Source organism: Haliaeetus leucocephalus, unplaced genomic scaffold, assembly GCF_000737465.1.
Source record: "Haliaeetus leucocephalus isolate CR32 unplaced genomic scaffold, Haliaeetus_leucocephalus-4.0 Scaffold142, whole genome shotgun sequence".
NCBI lineage: Eukaryota > Metazoa > Chordata > Aves > Accipitriformes > Accipitridae > Haliaeetus > Haliaeetus leucocephalus.
In genome coordinates, this window is record NW_010972578.1 from 439,549 (window position 1) to 453,799 (window position 14,251).

A 14,251-nucleotide genomic window follows, 5' to 3' on the forward strand; every position below is an offset into this window, starting at 1 on the left:
AAAAAAAAAAAAGGAAAAAAAGCACCAAACCAAACCAGAAAAACCTGTTACAGCCACAGGTATTACTGGATTTGAGGGCGCTGAGCCTGAAGAGGACTGTAAGAGATCAAAGCTCTGCATCACTCCCCAGCAATGTATTGTGTGTATAATAACATCTAGATTGTAGGCAATCACTGTCTATTTTCTGCGATGAAAATCCTTTCATTACAAGCAGATTTGATCATATTTATATTTCAGTTTCAGAACTCTCACTGGCTGCTGAGGTGTTCCCCTACCTGTCCCTGCCCTCCTGCCTTTTGCCTAGAAAAATAGGAGTGACAAAGGAGATGGATGTGGTCTAAAGATCATAGACCTGTTGGAGTGGGTCCAGAGGAAAGACACAAAAATGATCAGAGGGATGGAACACATGTCCTGTGAAGAAAGGCTGAGAAGTTGGTGTTTTTGAGCCTGGAGAAGAGAAGGCTTCAGGAGACCTTATTGCAGCGTTTCAATACTTAAAGGAGGCTTAGGAGAAAGACGGGGATAGACTTTTTAATGGGGCCTGTAGCGGCAGGACAAGGTGCAATGGTTCTACACTAGAAGAGGCTAGATGCAGACTAGATACAAGGAACACATTTCCTACCATCGGGGCGCTGCAACACTGGAACAGCTTGCCCAGGCAGGTGGTAGATGTCCCATCCCTGCAAACATTCATGGTCAGGTTGGATGGGGATCTGAGCAACCTCATCTAGTTGAAGATGGCCCTGCTCACTGCTGGGGGTTGGACCAGATGGCCTTTAAAGGTCCCCTCCAACCCAAACTGTTCTATGATTCTATGGTCTCAAACTATAAATGAACATGCTCTCTAGAAGGGAAAACAGATGTTTCTTATTAACATGCACTGGATCCCAGCAGTGTCATTAACATGCTGATACATCTAACCTAAGCCTCAAAATGCCACGTTTCATAATTGGGTCATGAAATATCACTCCAGGCTTGAATGTGTCCTTCAAGGTCCATATTAGAATAGGATATTTTTCCTGCTTTTTAAAGGAGGGGGAAAATGTTAAGCTTAGATTTTTTTCAAGCACTCTATGTTTCAATATGATAAGCTTTGGACTTTTAACAGTGTGTTTTTAAGGTTGTTGATCTCCTGACATGAGCAGATTGGTTTTATGGCAAGGAATGGAAGGATGATGGCATTCAGGGATGAGAGGTTGCCTTGAAGTTCACGCTGTGCTTCTCCTTCTCACCTGCAACCCTCTTACCTCCCTTCCAGCTTGACTCAGCTGTCCTGTAGATTTGCACACCCTACATAAAGCAGTAGTGAGTGGCCTAATCTCCCTCCTTTTTCCCATGTGCTATTCTGCTGGTTTGTGCATCTTCATGTTTCTCCCTAGCTCTGCTGCAAAGAAGGGGCAGGCTGTGTATCCTCAGAAGAGGATTCCAGGTTGCAGATAGAGGTGTGCTAAGTAAGGCCAGAAGCTCAACCTCTGTTGTCAGGGTTTTCCTCATGATTAGCTCTAAGCACAGACATGGTATTGTCACATCCCAAGGTTGGAGTGACTCAGGTTCGTGGATTTCCTTTGTTAGAATGGAGGTGAAACGACACCAGGGGAGTTCAAACAACTATCAACCTTTTTTCAACCAAGCTAACCTTGCCCAAGTACAAGTGAACTTATTGATATGAACCTTGCATCATGTCATTAAGCCACCATTTGAAAAGGGAAGGTGTAGAAAAAGAAACGGAAAAAGGAACATGAAACTATGTCAGTGAACTGTACAACACGTGCTAACCATATGTAAGCCTTACGTATTTGGGGATCAATTCAAAGAAGAAAATATGGAGACCCCTCCCGTTGAGTCACGAGGTACAGAGTGGACCGCCTTGCTTTCTAGACTCCTTCTTGAAGAGGAGCGCAGGGGCAGCTGGATCCACTCCTAGTCCCAGACTTGGTCAACGGTTTGTGTTTAAAAGGATGAGTTGTAGAGACTGTGGAAAAAAAAGAGAGAGAGAGGAAGAAAGAGAGAAGAAAAGGATTTCACCAGTCCTGGGTCCAGCATTGGTCCAGCCGGTCTAGAGATCTAGTTCTAAAGGGCAGGTGCTGAGAACTCGTCCTTCCTTCTTTTACACCTAAAGGGTCTGCCACTGTAGGTGGGGATTTGCCATCATTGAGCAAGCACAGTGTGAGCTCAGGAGTGTTCCAGAAATGAGTGGCTGGTCTCGACATGCATGGTTCATGTTCCCGGGATTCTCTGGAAATGGGTCGGTGGGCTTGGGGGATCATTAGGGAGTTGTTTTTCTCTTGCCGCAGGCGTGACTGCTATCTGGCCTTTCCTCCAGCCACATACATTGTGCTTCTTTTCGTGGTCACTTAAGATAAGGAATTGTGGCTTTGGAGAAGCATGGTCCCACCTTCCTTAGGGCCCTCTCCTCCAGCCACATTTTCCTGTTGACACAACTCCAGTGCTTTTACAGAGGCTGTCTTCTCCACCAAAGTTCTTTAATGAATGTTTGAGACATTGACTATAATTTGTCAGGCCATCACAGGTATATGCACTAGTTTCAGGTGTCTCCTTTTCTCTGTGAGTCAAGTGTTTGGGAGTCGGTTCCAGTTCTCTTCCACCTCTGCTGACCTGCTTGCTGTCCAGGGGCCCAGCTTCTTTATTGCATCAGTTTTCTTTGCCTTGCAGATTAGGGTAATCACACTGCGCTACCTGACACACTGTTAGAACAAAACACTTGAAGAATCTGAGGCACTTGATAGTTCTGGAAGTAGGGGCTTACAAAAAGTAACACAGTACACCTGAGAGGACTGACAAAGTTGTAGAGGTTCAGGACGCCACTGTTACTGCTTCTTAGATCCACTCATCCAAAGTCCACAGTCCTTCTGTTCTCCCCACAAATATTTTTTTGTTTGCCATGCAGACAACCAACTTCCCAAACAGTCCCACTTTGGAACTAGTGGTTTTCAAAAGTGTGGTTTGATAACTTGATTTAAATCAATCTACATTTGGCCCCCTGCCGAAAAGAAGATGTTGTGATATATTGACGTCACCTTCTTTGTCCGATCACTTGTGATACTGCTGTTTTATACCGAGCTGACTGTGGAAACTGATCTGGCTGAAAACTTTCTCAGCCCAAAGTGGTGGTGGGGAAGCAATTTTCAGCCTGTTTGTCAAACTGCATCTGAAATGGCAATACAGGTTCCAGCTACAAAAACGTATTGCTTGGGTTGTCTACTTATCACCAGCTTTACATCATTAAGTGTTATGCATTCTTGGCCTGATATAATTGCAGCAGATTGCACACATGAACTGTTAATTATTTTATTTTTAAAACAGAAATTGCGGAACAGGAAAATCACGTTCCAACATGTTTGCTTTTGGAGCTAACCTACCACAGCAATCTGTTAGTTTGATAATGGTTAAACTCACAAGCCCTTGCCTCAACAGGGTGCAGTAGGGTACCATTAAGGCAGCCATCTGTTGAACATATATACTGGAGGCATGAATTGCCTCATGTTTTGCATTTCTGACTGGTTCTCTGATCTGGGTGCTACTGATCTGCACTGAAATATCCATGAAAAGATCAGAGTTCAGTGAAAGGTGAGTATCTAAATTTGCAATAGATGACTGGAACCCGTCAGATGAGTGCTAGATATGGAGGAGGGAAGAGATGAAACCTTGTGGGTGTATACACACTGATAGTAAATGCTACTCTGTGGCAAGAGTCTTAGCTGCTTGAGTCACTTAGTGATTCAATAGATCTGTAAAACTCCATTTGCAGACCAAGGCTACCATTATGTTGGATTGATTCATCAGGATGAGCAGCTAAAACAAGTTAAATTCTATCAGACTTTTCCTGCATTAATTTAAAAATGAATTTAGTTGGCTCTAAGTGGACATTTGTTTAAGTATCTTGAAGAACTGACTTTCCTCTATTAAAGCAGAATAATGTATCTATATGGTGCCCTAGCTTGAACAGTACATAAAGATTAGTAAATAAGACCCCATTAAAAATACTTATAATGTAAGTAACATGGGTCCCAATAGCCTTTCTAATGTCCATTAATGCTTATTCCGAGGATCAGAGCTCATTTTACTGAGCCATTTAGTCAAACCGTGTGATTATTTAGAAAGTTAATTCATGCATACTAAAATCTAGCTTAAGTAATGCAGAGGGTAGGAGGTAAAACTCTATGGAGACGATAGTCCTTTTTGTTATTTAATGATCAGCCATAATTAACTTGCAAATTTGAAATAATTAGAACAAATTAAAGGTATTTAACTTTGCCTCCCTAAAGAAAAATTCAAATTGCACCAAATGCAGCTTTAAATTATTCAAGTCTCAGAGGTCTGTGCTGGGTTTTTTTACAATGCCTTTTCTATGATGAGAATACCAATCTGCTTATTGTCAGAAAGCATCCTATCAAGTAATTGTTCTTTGTGTCTAATAAATGACAGCTATTCTTCTTTGTAAAAGTATTTCAGTCTCTGAAGACTACATCAGCATTTCCATGGCATTTTAATTCAATAAAACAAAAGGTTAATGTTTTTCTACTTTTTAAGGAATGCAAATACTAGCAGTATTCAATGGGTCCTGAATGACATTTAAAATTTGCCATTCACGCTCAGTAGGGATATCGCGATATGAGGCTCAGACGAAACGGAGAAAACATTCAAGGCGTGTTTTCCTTTGTTGGTGGTGCACTTCGATATTCATAAGGCGGCAGCAGTGCTGAGACTGGCTTCTTTTCTGGCGATGCTACTCTACAACTCCTGCCTTACTATGTAGGTTAGGTAGGTTAATAAGGTCTTTATTTAGACAGTCTTCTCTGTTGTGTATTTTCAGGGAATAGCATGAAAATTCATTGGCTATCATGGTACCCTGCAGGAAGTCCTACTAACCATGCTGCATTTGAGTGATATGATGGATTGCTGGATTTGAAAATAGAGAAGGACCTGTTCTGTCTCTTAGTCTCTCTAGCTATACATAACTTATCCCTTTGGATCACATATTAGTTTTAAATTTTCCAGGTTGTGATAGTCACATCATTCATTTTACTAATTATTCTGCAGGTAAATGAGTAACTATGTTCTGAAATAGATATTCCTCCCCCCCCCCCAATGTTTTCTTTGTTCAATTTTGGTACATTGTTAATTACTGAATTTTTGTATCTCTCTGCATTATCCCTTTCCCTCCTTGGACTGCACACCTCTCAGATTAAGTGTTTGTCATTTTAAGATCAGACTCTCTCTCCTTACTTGAGCAAAACTTTAGCGCGAGCTTTCTTATATTAAATACTAAAGAACCAGGCTCTAATTAATTGTTTAGTGAGCTATAAATGCAAATACACTTGCTTTTGTTATTTCCTCGTAAATTAGCTTTGTAACTTTTCTTGGTGTCTGTTTCTGTTTGAATTGCCTCTGCCAGAGTGTTATTTAAACCAGAACTTGGTATTGTAGAAGTAACTGCACCATATAAAAGGTATTGCAGTGAACCAGTAGAGTAATTGCCTCCTCATCTACACGCCAAAGGTCACTGTCTTCACAGAAGATCTGTGGGTTGTAATTAAATGTACTTTAAAAACTCAGAAAGCATCCAAATAATGACAACCTCACTGTTTTTAAATGCTGTTAATCATCCAAGTGTAAGCAAATGGAATATCAAATCCTGTATTATCAGAGAAAACTGGTCAAGTGTTACACCCTTAAGCCTCTTTAAACAGTTATTAGGGTCCAAACCCACCTCTTGGTGTTGCAGGAAGTCTGGGTTGCAGGAATTAATAGGTTAATAATTTCATATAATTCCAATAAGATATTAATTTAGTCCACCATAAATTTTAATAACACTTTGCAATATTATTAGTGGCCACACAGTTTGAAGCCCTAAAGTAAACGGAGGTTATTCAAAGAAGTTTTATCCAACACTTCAACCAGTTATTACAGGTCCTAAGCCATTATATAATGTTCTGCATTAATAATACAGGAGTAATACTAATTGTCCAACAGGCGCAGTGGGCCCTATTAAACAATGGCTTATGCAGCATATTGATTTGAAACTTTTAATTTAGCTATAATTTTCTGATAGGAATATCAGATATCTGCTTTTTCCTCGGATGTAAATTCAGTAGTGTAAGCTTTTAGGTAAAAGATTCTTGTGAATCAACCTCCACAAAGTTGTATTGCAAATAATACAAAGTCAGTGACAGTCTTTGGGTTGCCCCTATAAAATTGCTAATTAAATAGGAAAAAGATTCATTTAATCTTCTGTTAACTCAGGAAAGCTGTATGTCACTCCCATGATCGCAAGTAGAGCAGTATAATCTTGGCATGAATTGTATTCCTTCATGTGGATAATCCAAAGATTTTTTTATGTTTTTAATTGCTTTTTCTAATGGTGACGGGGCTCATGATGTATACATGTGGGAAATCCTTATTTAAAGCAGTACATGTTTCCCAGAGAACAAAATTTGAAAGCAGTACATTGTCTTTACTGAGAGAAAAATGGGTCTCCGTAGCCTCCTGTCTTCCCAAAATGTTTTGTGATTGCCTGCGTCTGCAGAGACTTAAGTCACGCTTGCTCCACATCACCAAATTTGCCTCCTGGCTCTATCTGTGCAGTGTTTACGATCTTGTACTGAGGTTCATCTTGAACCATAATGGTTTTGGTTAGCTTTCTCTTTTCTTAGTCTACTCAAACTGCTGCACTTGCTGCAACAGATACTGTCCCACCAGTTTGCTCATACATTCTCTATCCTGCTTACAAGTACCTCTGTTCACTCAGCTCTTTTTGTCTCATCTCCTCTCATCCTTTTTCTTCTTGAATCAATGTATCACCATCTCTGGAGGTATTTAAAAGACGTGTAGATGTGGTGCTTAGGGACATGGTTTAGTGGTGGACTTGGCAGTGTTAGATAAATGGTTGGACTCCATGATCTTAAAGGTCCTTTCCAATCTAAATGATTCTATGATCTGCTTCCTTTTTGCAAACCATGACTCCAGTTTTCTCTTCATGTAATCTTCTCTGTTTCCCCTTTATCCTAGCAAAGTGAGCGTTTTTTTAATTACTCTTTCTTCCAAGCTTGCTTTACTGTGCTGGACAAAGTACTTTCTGTATCTTCATCCCACTTGTCCTGTCCTAACCACTTAGGAAATCCAGGACCTAATACTTTAGGGAATGTGCCAAATGCCACAAAACTCCATATATAATTGTCAGCGTGCTGTTGGCTGCTGGTAAGCGAAGAATCCTGATAAAGTAGGTTGGTAACTCTTCAATCCTTAGGCATCCTGCTTTCAGACATCGTAAATAGATTCAACAAGAGCTCAACCAGCAGCATAATGGTTACGCTTCTGGAGAGTGAAAGTCGGGGAGAGGGCTGGGTGCAGTCTTAAAAGGGCTGAATGCACCATCTAATAGCATGATCTTTCTTTCATTCCAGTGTACCGGTGGTGAAACATGAAGATTATTTTCTGAGGACACCTCCAGTGAGCAAAACCTCCAGAACACCAGGGAGAAGTGATGGGAGCAGTTCAGGGAAGAAAATGGTTGGGTTTGGTGCAAATGTGGAAGATAGGCGAACCCTTCTGATGCAAACCAAGAGGGAAGGTACCAAGTCAAGGAAAGGTAAGGGGAAGCATACTGTATTATATGGCCATGAGTGTGCTGGTAGCATTTAGAAATATATATGTGTTCAAGAGTGTATCAGTAAAATGAGCAATTAGAGGGAGAGGATTGCAAGTTGCTTAAAACAACCCAAGAGAAGGCAGCTACATTTAAAATAATAAAAAGCACAGGAAGCTTTGTAAATAAAAGTGATCTTCTTGGCTGGTGTTCCTGATGGAAGGGAAAAATTAGCCCTTTAATCTCAAAAGCTACTTCAACAATTCTTTTTTGTTTCCCAGCAAGCAGAGAGAATATGTGCAGTGGGGCTTGCTCTTGTATTGTAATCTCCTTCACATCCTTTTCCTCCCCAGTTAATGTACCTCCACCATCACAACCTGATATTTTGCCACACAGGGATGTCTGTACAGCTAGAATCTATCCTGCTCTTAGTTTAGTACCTCCACTTAAGGAGCAGAGAAGCAGTCTTTCTTTGGAAGAGAAAGGGTTGGGAACAAAAGCAGCTTGGATGTTTCACTGCCAAGCCTTGAACATAGTCCTTGGTTCAATTATGAGCTAGGGTTTTTTTTATTTTAACTTGTCAGCCAGTTTGCCGTATATGTCAGCATAAAAATAAAGAAAATGGCAAAATGAGAAGAAATGTGGTGCAGTTCTCAAAGGAACAAATAACTTGTGTTATTGGTTAAGACCGTACCAACATTAAAAAGCAGTTCCTGTGAAGAAACTTTCAAAAGGGTATCATCAGCCTGGACCCAAACAGTGGCTGAGGTTAATCTCTTCCAAGGCACAGCTACAAAAGTTGGAAGCCTGTAAAGGGCTTGTGTCCAAAAAAATCAATTTCTAATTTGAAACAAAATCATTTTTGACTAACAGGGGTTCAGGACCCATTACTTTTGCTGTATAGTCTGCTGACATTTCACACTTTCTGTTGTGCACAATGAATCCTAATAGTCATTTTATAACATTGCTACACCAATCAATTTAAGCAAGAGAAAGCCGTTACAGTTCTGCAAAGTTTCAGGGGCAATTTTCACTGATGGTTTTCTTTTATGTTTTTTCAGCTATCTTTATTTTTTTCGTTTTTTTTCCTCTTCCTTCTCCCCCCTCATTCTCAATATGGTAGTGATGAAATTGAGATTTTTCACAGTTGGATGATGGGTTTTGTTCCTTGGATAGGGATAGTCCCCCGAAAGTAATTTATTTTCCATAGACTTGGGGAAAAAAATCCAACCTGGCCTCTTCATTCATTCGTGTCAGTTTGTAGTACTTGGGAGAAGTTACAAGCTGCACCTGGCTATTGTACATAGCAGCTGAGCTGCACCTATGCTGATTTAGTGATCGTAGTGGTCAGCATAATGTCTGAAGATGGTGGGTATCTTTCACAAACACTTACTGGGATTGCTGGCTTTGAAGATGTAGCACTGCATGGCAAAATTTAACTTATAAACATTGGCACTTGCTGTGATACCAAATAAAGTTCAGAGAAATGCTTTCAAGCTGTGGAACAACCTCAGGTCTATTACTGATTTGAATGACTTGTTTATCACAAGGCAAATTACCTAGCACTAATCACTGAAGTTGGAGTCTTCTGTATTTAGTACCTTTTTAATTGGCTTCCCTCTGTTATATGTTTGGACTCCTTTAACAAGCATACACACATACTTGTAAAGTGTTTTTTCCATCTTTGGGGATCACCCAGGGCACAGTGTCAAGTTTCTTAATTCTAGTTAGCTCTGGACTTAGCTATCTCTGTCTTTGCTTCTGCTGGATCTTCCCATCTGTTGCTGACTGGGGATTTCTGCCTCAGAATTTATTTTTTTTATTAGGAAGCAATTATGTGGCATCTTGCAAAAATAAAATGAGGGATGCTAACATTGTTTTCTGTCGTGAAATTTACAAAAATATGGCATTTGCTTTACTGCGTCAGAGTGCTGAGCCAGCAAGCCTGGAGGTCTGTCTTGGACAGTGTTCAGTACCTGTTGTGTCAATGTGAAGTGATCCCTCTACTGCAGTGTGTTCACCCGAGCTCTAGCTAAGCCATGCGATATGTGAAAGGGAAATAAAATCAGCAAGATGACATCTTGAGGCATGAAACCTGACATTATTTAGCCACGTACCTTAAGGTGGCCTTTTGGTCAGAAAACAGCGGTGCTGTATACTGTGTACAGAAACATGTCTGTCCACTGAAAACTTCTTAACAGTCAGATGTTAACCTATCGCTACAGAGGTTTATTTTTCTCATGCCTCGATCTGTCTTGTCTATTTAAATTGTATATTCTTCAGGATGCGGACTCTCTCCAAACACACCTTAGTTCAGTGCCAGTGCTGATGTGCGCCTTTGGGCTCACAATATAAACTTCCTGTGCCACTGGGAATGGTGGGTGTATCTGAGGGACAGTGCAACTCATGATAGTGTCCCTCCACAGCAACTTTTTCTTTTTTTTAGAAGATAAAAAGATTAATCAGGAAACCAGTCCCATGCTGCAATGGTGGAAGGCTTTACTGCCTACAGGACTGCTCACCTACTGTGAGTGCAGTGAGTTTGGAAAGGGTGATTTCCTAGTAAAACCACTTTTCCTTTCTCCCTGCAGATGTTTAGAAATGGGGACAAGAGCAATATTAACCTGGTCCCATCACCTCATGGAATGAAAGGGCCACTTCTGCTCTCTTTTCAGGGTAGAAGCTTATGAGATTAGCTTAGGCAATCAGCTTTTATTCTCTTGCTGTTGCTTTTTGTCTCCTATTTCTGTTTGCTCCTTAATTTTTATTCCTGTGCTTTGGCAGGTGTTCGTGTCTTGTAGCCAAACTTTTTTAGTTTTACCAGCAAAACTTTAAGCAGACGAAGCAATCCTCAAGTCTTAGATCTTTTCAGCAGTAAATTGTTTTTATTGGTGTCACCAGCATCTATGTCAGTTTGTACTAAAATCTAACAACTTGTCTATTTAAAAAGCACTGGAGTACAGAAATGTGTGTTTCTCTTCCCTTCTGCCCTGGAAAATTTTGCTTTTGGGCTGGGAAACTAAACTAGGTTCTATCCATTGAATTCTGCAATATTGGGCACTTCTTTACACTTATGCGTAAAGTCTTCCTTTACATACCCTTCCTGAAATATATCTGCATTGAAACAAAGAAAGAACTATTTTCCCCTTTGTATCTCTTTGGGGGACATAGCATCTGCATGATATTTTATAGCATGCATAGCTTTCCTTTCCATATGAAAAAGAAAAAGCCAGAGAAGGAAAATTATTTTAGCTCATAGAATCTATACTTTTCATTTTTCTGTACAGTGTTTGTTTTTCAGTAGGTTTTCTAATGTAGCTTCTTAGGGATTCAGGATCTGGAATTTCTTCTCTTGAGGGAAGACTCTTCTCTACAATCAAATAGAGCAATTAGTTAATATTAGTGAAGCACTTTGAAGATGTGAAGTACTATATAAATGTTAAGTAATATAAATATTGGTATTATTCAATTCATAAAGATTTCTTTCATGATTATCAACCTAGATTTCCCTTTGCTTAGTTTTATCGCATTACTGCTTGAACCAGCCTCAACTGTATTTTTTCATTCTTAGTGTTTACACTTTCAAAATGTAGACTACTGTAATTCCCCACTTTCTTCATGTTTTACTTGTCTGTTTCTCAAGCAGAAATATACTGCTATTTGAATATTCTCAAAGGATTCTTTAATCTACTTCAAATCAGTCTTATACCAAGTTAACCACATTGAAAATAGTATTCTTAACATTACCATTTAGAAGACACCTATAATTGCTTTGGGGGTAGCTTGCCTTGCAAGCTTACGTCTAGTTTGTTTTTTGCTATTCTTTGCTACTCTAGGTTCTCTCTGTCAGAATTTAGATTATCGCACCATATACAAGTTTTGGGTTTTCTTTTCAGGGGTGAATGTGTCTATTCTTTTTCCACATTTCTTGCTTCTCTAGATCATCTGCAAGGTCTCCAGTCTCATACTGTCTTCTAACACCTGCAAATCTAATTAATTTGCTGTCATTTGTATCACCCCAGTTCTCTATGACTTTTCATAAATAATTACCAGTCATTTCATAAATTCATTAACTAATTCCCTTTAGCCCTGAAATATATATCCTTCAGACTAAAGAATTTGTATCTCTCCCCCCGATAATTTCATCAGCTTTATATAAGCAAGTATTATACATCAACATGGTTTTCATTATCTCCTACTTGCCAATATTCCTTTTCTTTTTTGTTTTTTCATAGTATATTTAAAAATTATTAGTAGCTTGGCCATTTTAGGATCATTATTGATTTAATCTTCTTCATATATTCATAGACCTGCTTGCTCTTTGGTGTTTCTTTTCCCTGAATTGACTTGCATGTCTTTTTCAAGATGTGTTTTTAAACATTTTTTTTGTTTAGATATGCACTTATTCAGGATTTCTTACTACCCCTGTTTTATGTCTGTGCAGCCTAACAGCCTCAGTATATTCCTACTTAGTTCCTTTTCTTGTTTGCCATTTCTAGCCCTGGTAATATTTTCACACTTGGGTCTTTGAACAGTCCCCTTGAGGCTGTATTGGCCACTTCTGAGGCCATATATTTTCTTTTTCGGAGAAATACATCTACTTTGCTATGAATGTAGTATGTTGACAGTGTGCCAGCCTTCTCTTGTATTAGGAATTGAATATATCCTGTCATGGTCACCAGGTTTTTATTACTTTGGTGTTAGTTTCTTAAAATCCAGCTGCCTCATTCCACTGTCACGTGAAATGATTTCTAAACATCTCTTATTCAATCATAAACCCAAAAGTCTAAGCAAGAGGCTTCCAGTCTTTATATGCATACCCACTTTTCCCATCATGAATTGCCACACTATCAAGTTACCAGGGACACACAATCAACATATATCCCCATGGTATTTCTAAGAGTTCCTTCATGGATAATTAACTCTTTGTTAGGTGAGATTTTTTTCTGCATGGTACTGAATCACAGTGCATTATAGCAGGGCAATAAGAACCCTTTTCTTTTTGTAAGTCTCCCTAGAATACACCTTAAAACATGTGGGTTTACTGTACTCTATATTTTTGTATATATTTTAAATAATCTTAATCCTTGGACATCTGTAAATTTTGCGCTGAGCTGGAATTACAACCTTGTGTTGCTTCGTGTTTCATCATGGATGGTAGATAATGTTGCTGTTCATAGAGCTGAGAAATATTTAAGCATGACAGAGTAACTTAAAGAGCTAAACACTGTTTTGACTTTAATTTTTGCTGAGACTTATAGTTTTCCCTATACTTACTGTTTAGTTAAATGATGTTGGTTGGACAGAGCTAATTAGGCTAGATTTAAAAAGTGCAAACCCACAGGCTTTTGTGTAATAGATCAGATTACACCTAATTTGTCTATTCCACTTACCTCTGACTATGTGTATGCAAGTTGTCTAGCTAAATCCTATCTATAAATCCCAGTTCTTGGGTGAGTGGGTGAAAGGTGGAAGATGGGTGGAAAATTGGCTGGACCACCAGCCTCAAAGGGTTGTTATCAGTCCGGCTGATGGCCAGTTGCTAGTGATTTACTGCTTAACATTAACAACCTGTACGCTGGGACAGGATGTACCTTCAGCAGGTCTGTAGACAACACCAACTGGGGAAGTGGTCAATATGCTGGAGGGTAGGGCCCCATATTCAAGGGACCTTAACAGCCTGGGAAAACGCTTTGACAAAAACCCATTTAGGTTCAATAAAGGCAAATGCCAGTTCCTTCAGCTGGGTTGGACTGATCTTATGTAACAGGACCAACTGGGTGCTGACAACCTAGAAAGCAGTTTTTCTAGAAAAGAACTGGGTGTCCTGCTGAACAGCAAGTTGAACACAAGTCAGCAGTGTACCTGTGTGATGATGGAGTAACCAAACCTCATACTGGGCCATAATAGCAAAATTGTGGTCATCAGGTTGATGAAGTGACACTTCTCTGATCAGCTCTGGTGAGACTGTATCTGTATGACACTATGTCCAGTTTGGGGCTCCACAGTGCAAGGAGAACATCAATAAACCGTAGGGAGTCTAGCAGAGGCAACCAGGACAGTCAGGGGGATGGAGCATACGACCTAATGGGAGAGGCAGAGAAAGCTGGGTGCGTTCAGCCTTAAAAAGAGATGATTCAGCACAGATCTTTCTTCTTTCCAAGGAGAGGGTGTAGGAAGAGGGAATGAGACTCTTCTTGGAAGTCATCAGCAACAGGGCAAGAGACAACAGGAAAAAGTTAAAACTCATGAAATTCTGATTAGCTGTACAGAAAGCATTTTTCGCTGTGAGGGTGGTCAAACACTGGAACCAGAGAAGTTGCCCGGAGAGTTTGGTTAACTATCAGTGGAGACATTCAAAACCTAGCTGGACAAGTGCCTTAAACCTGATCTTGTTGGCCCTGCTTTGAATGGAGGACCTTCAGACTTCACCTTTCAACCTAGATTATTTTGGAATTCAAGAGTTACTGGGAGGGGGGAAGAAGGAATGGACTAACAGTTTTATTGAGAGCAAAATGCTGTAATAGTGATATTTACACTTGGAAAACTAACATCTTGTATCGTGTCATGAGAACTGCATCTGTGAAACAAGCTGGATCCTGTGAACCACTATAAGAAATTATAACACTGCAAGTCTGTCAAACT

General features: G+C 39.8%; 1 protein-coding gene across 1 annotated transcript in view; it reads left to right on the forward strand.

Annotated features, from left to right (window-relative positions):
• Window positions 1–14,251, forward strand: part of KIAA1328 (KIAA1328 ortholog) — a 160,219-nt gene that overhangs the window by 142,610 nt on the left and 3,358 nt on the right. The window contains exon 9 of the mRNA XM_010561111.1: window positions 7,425–7,609. Coding sequence (XP_010559413.1) covers window positions 7,425–7,609 — 185 coding nt within the window. The remainder of the gene's footprint in view (window positions 1–7,424; window positions 7,610–14,251) is intronic.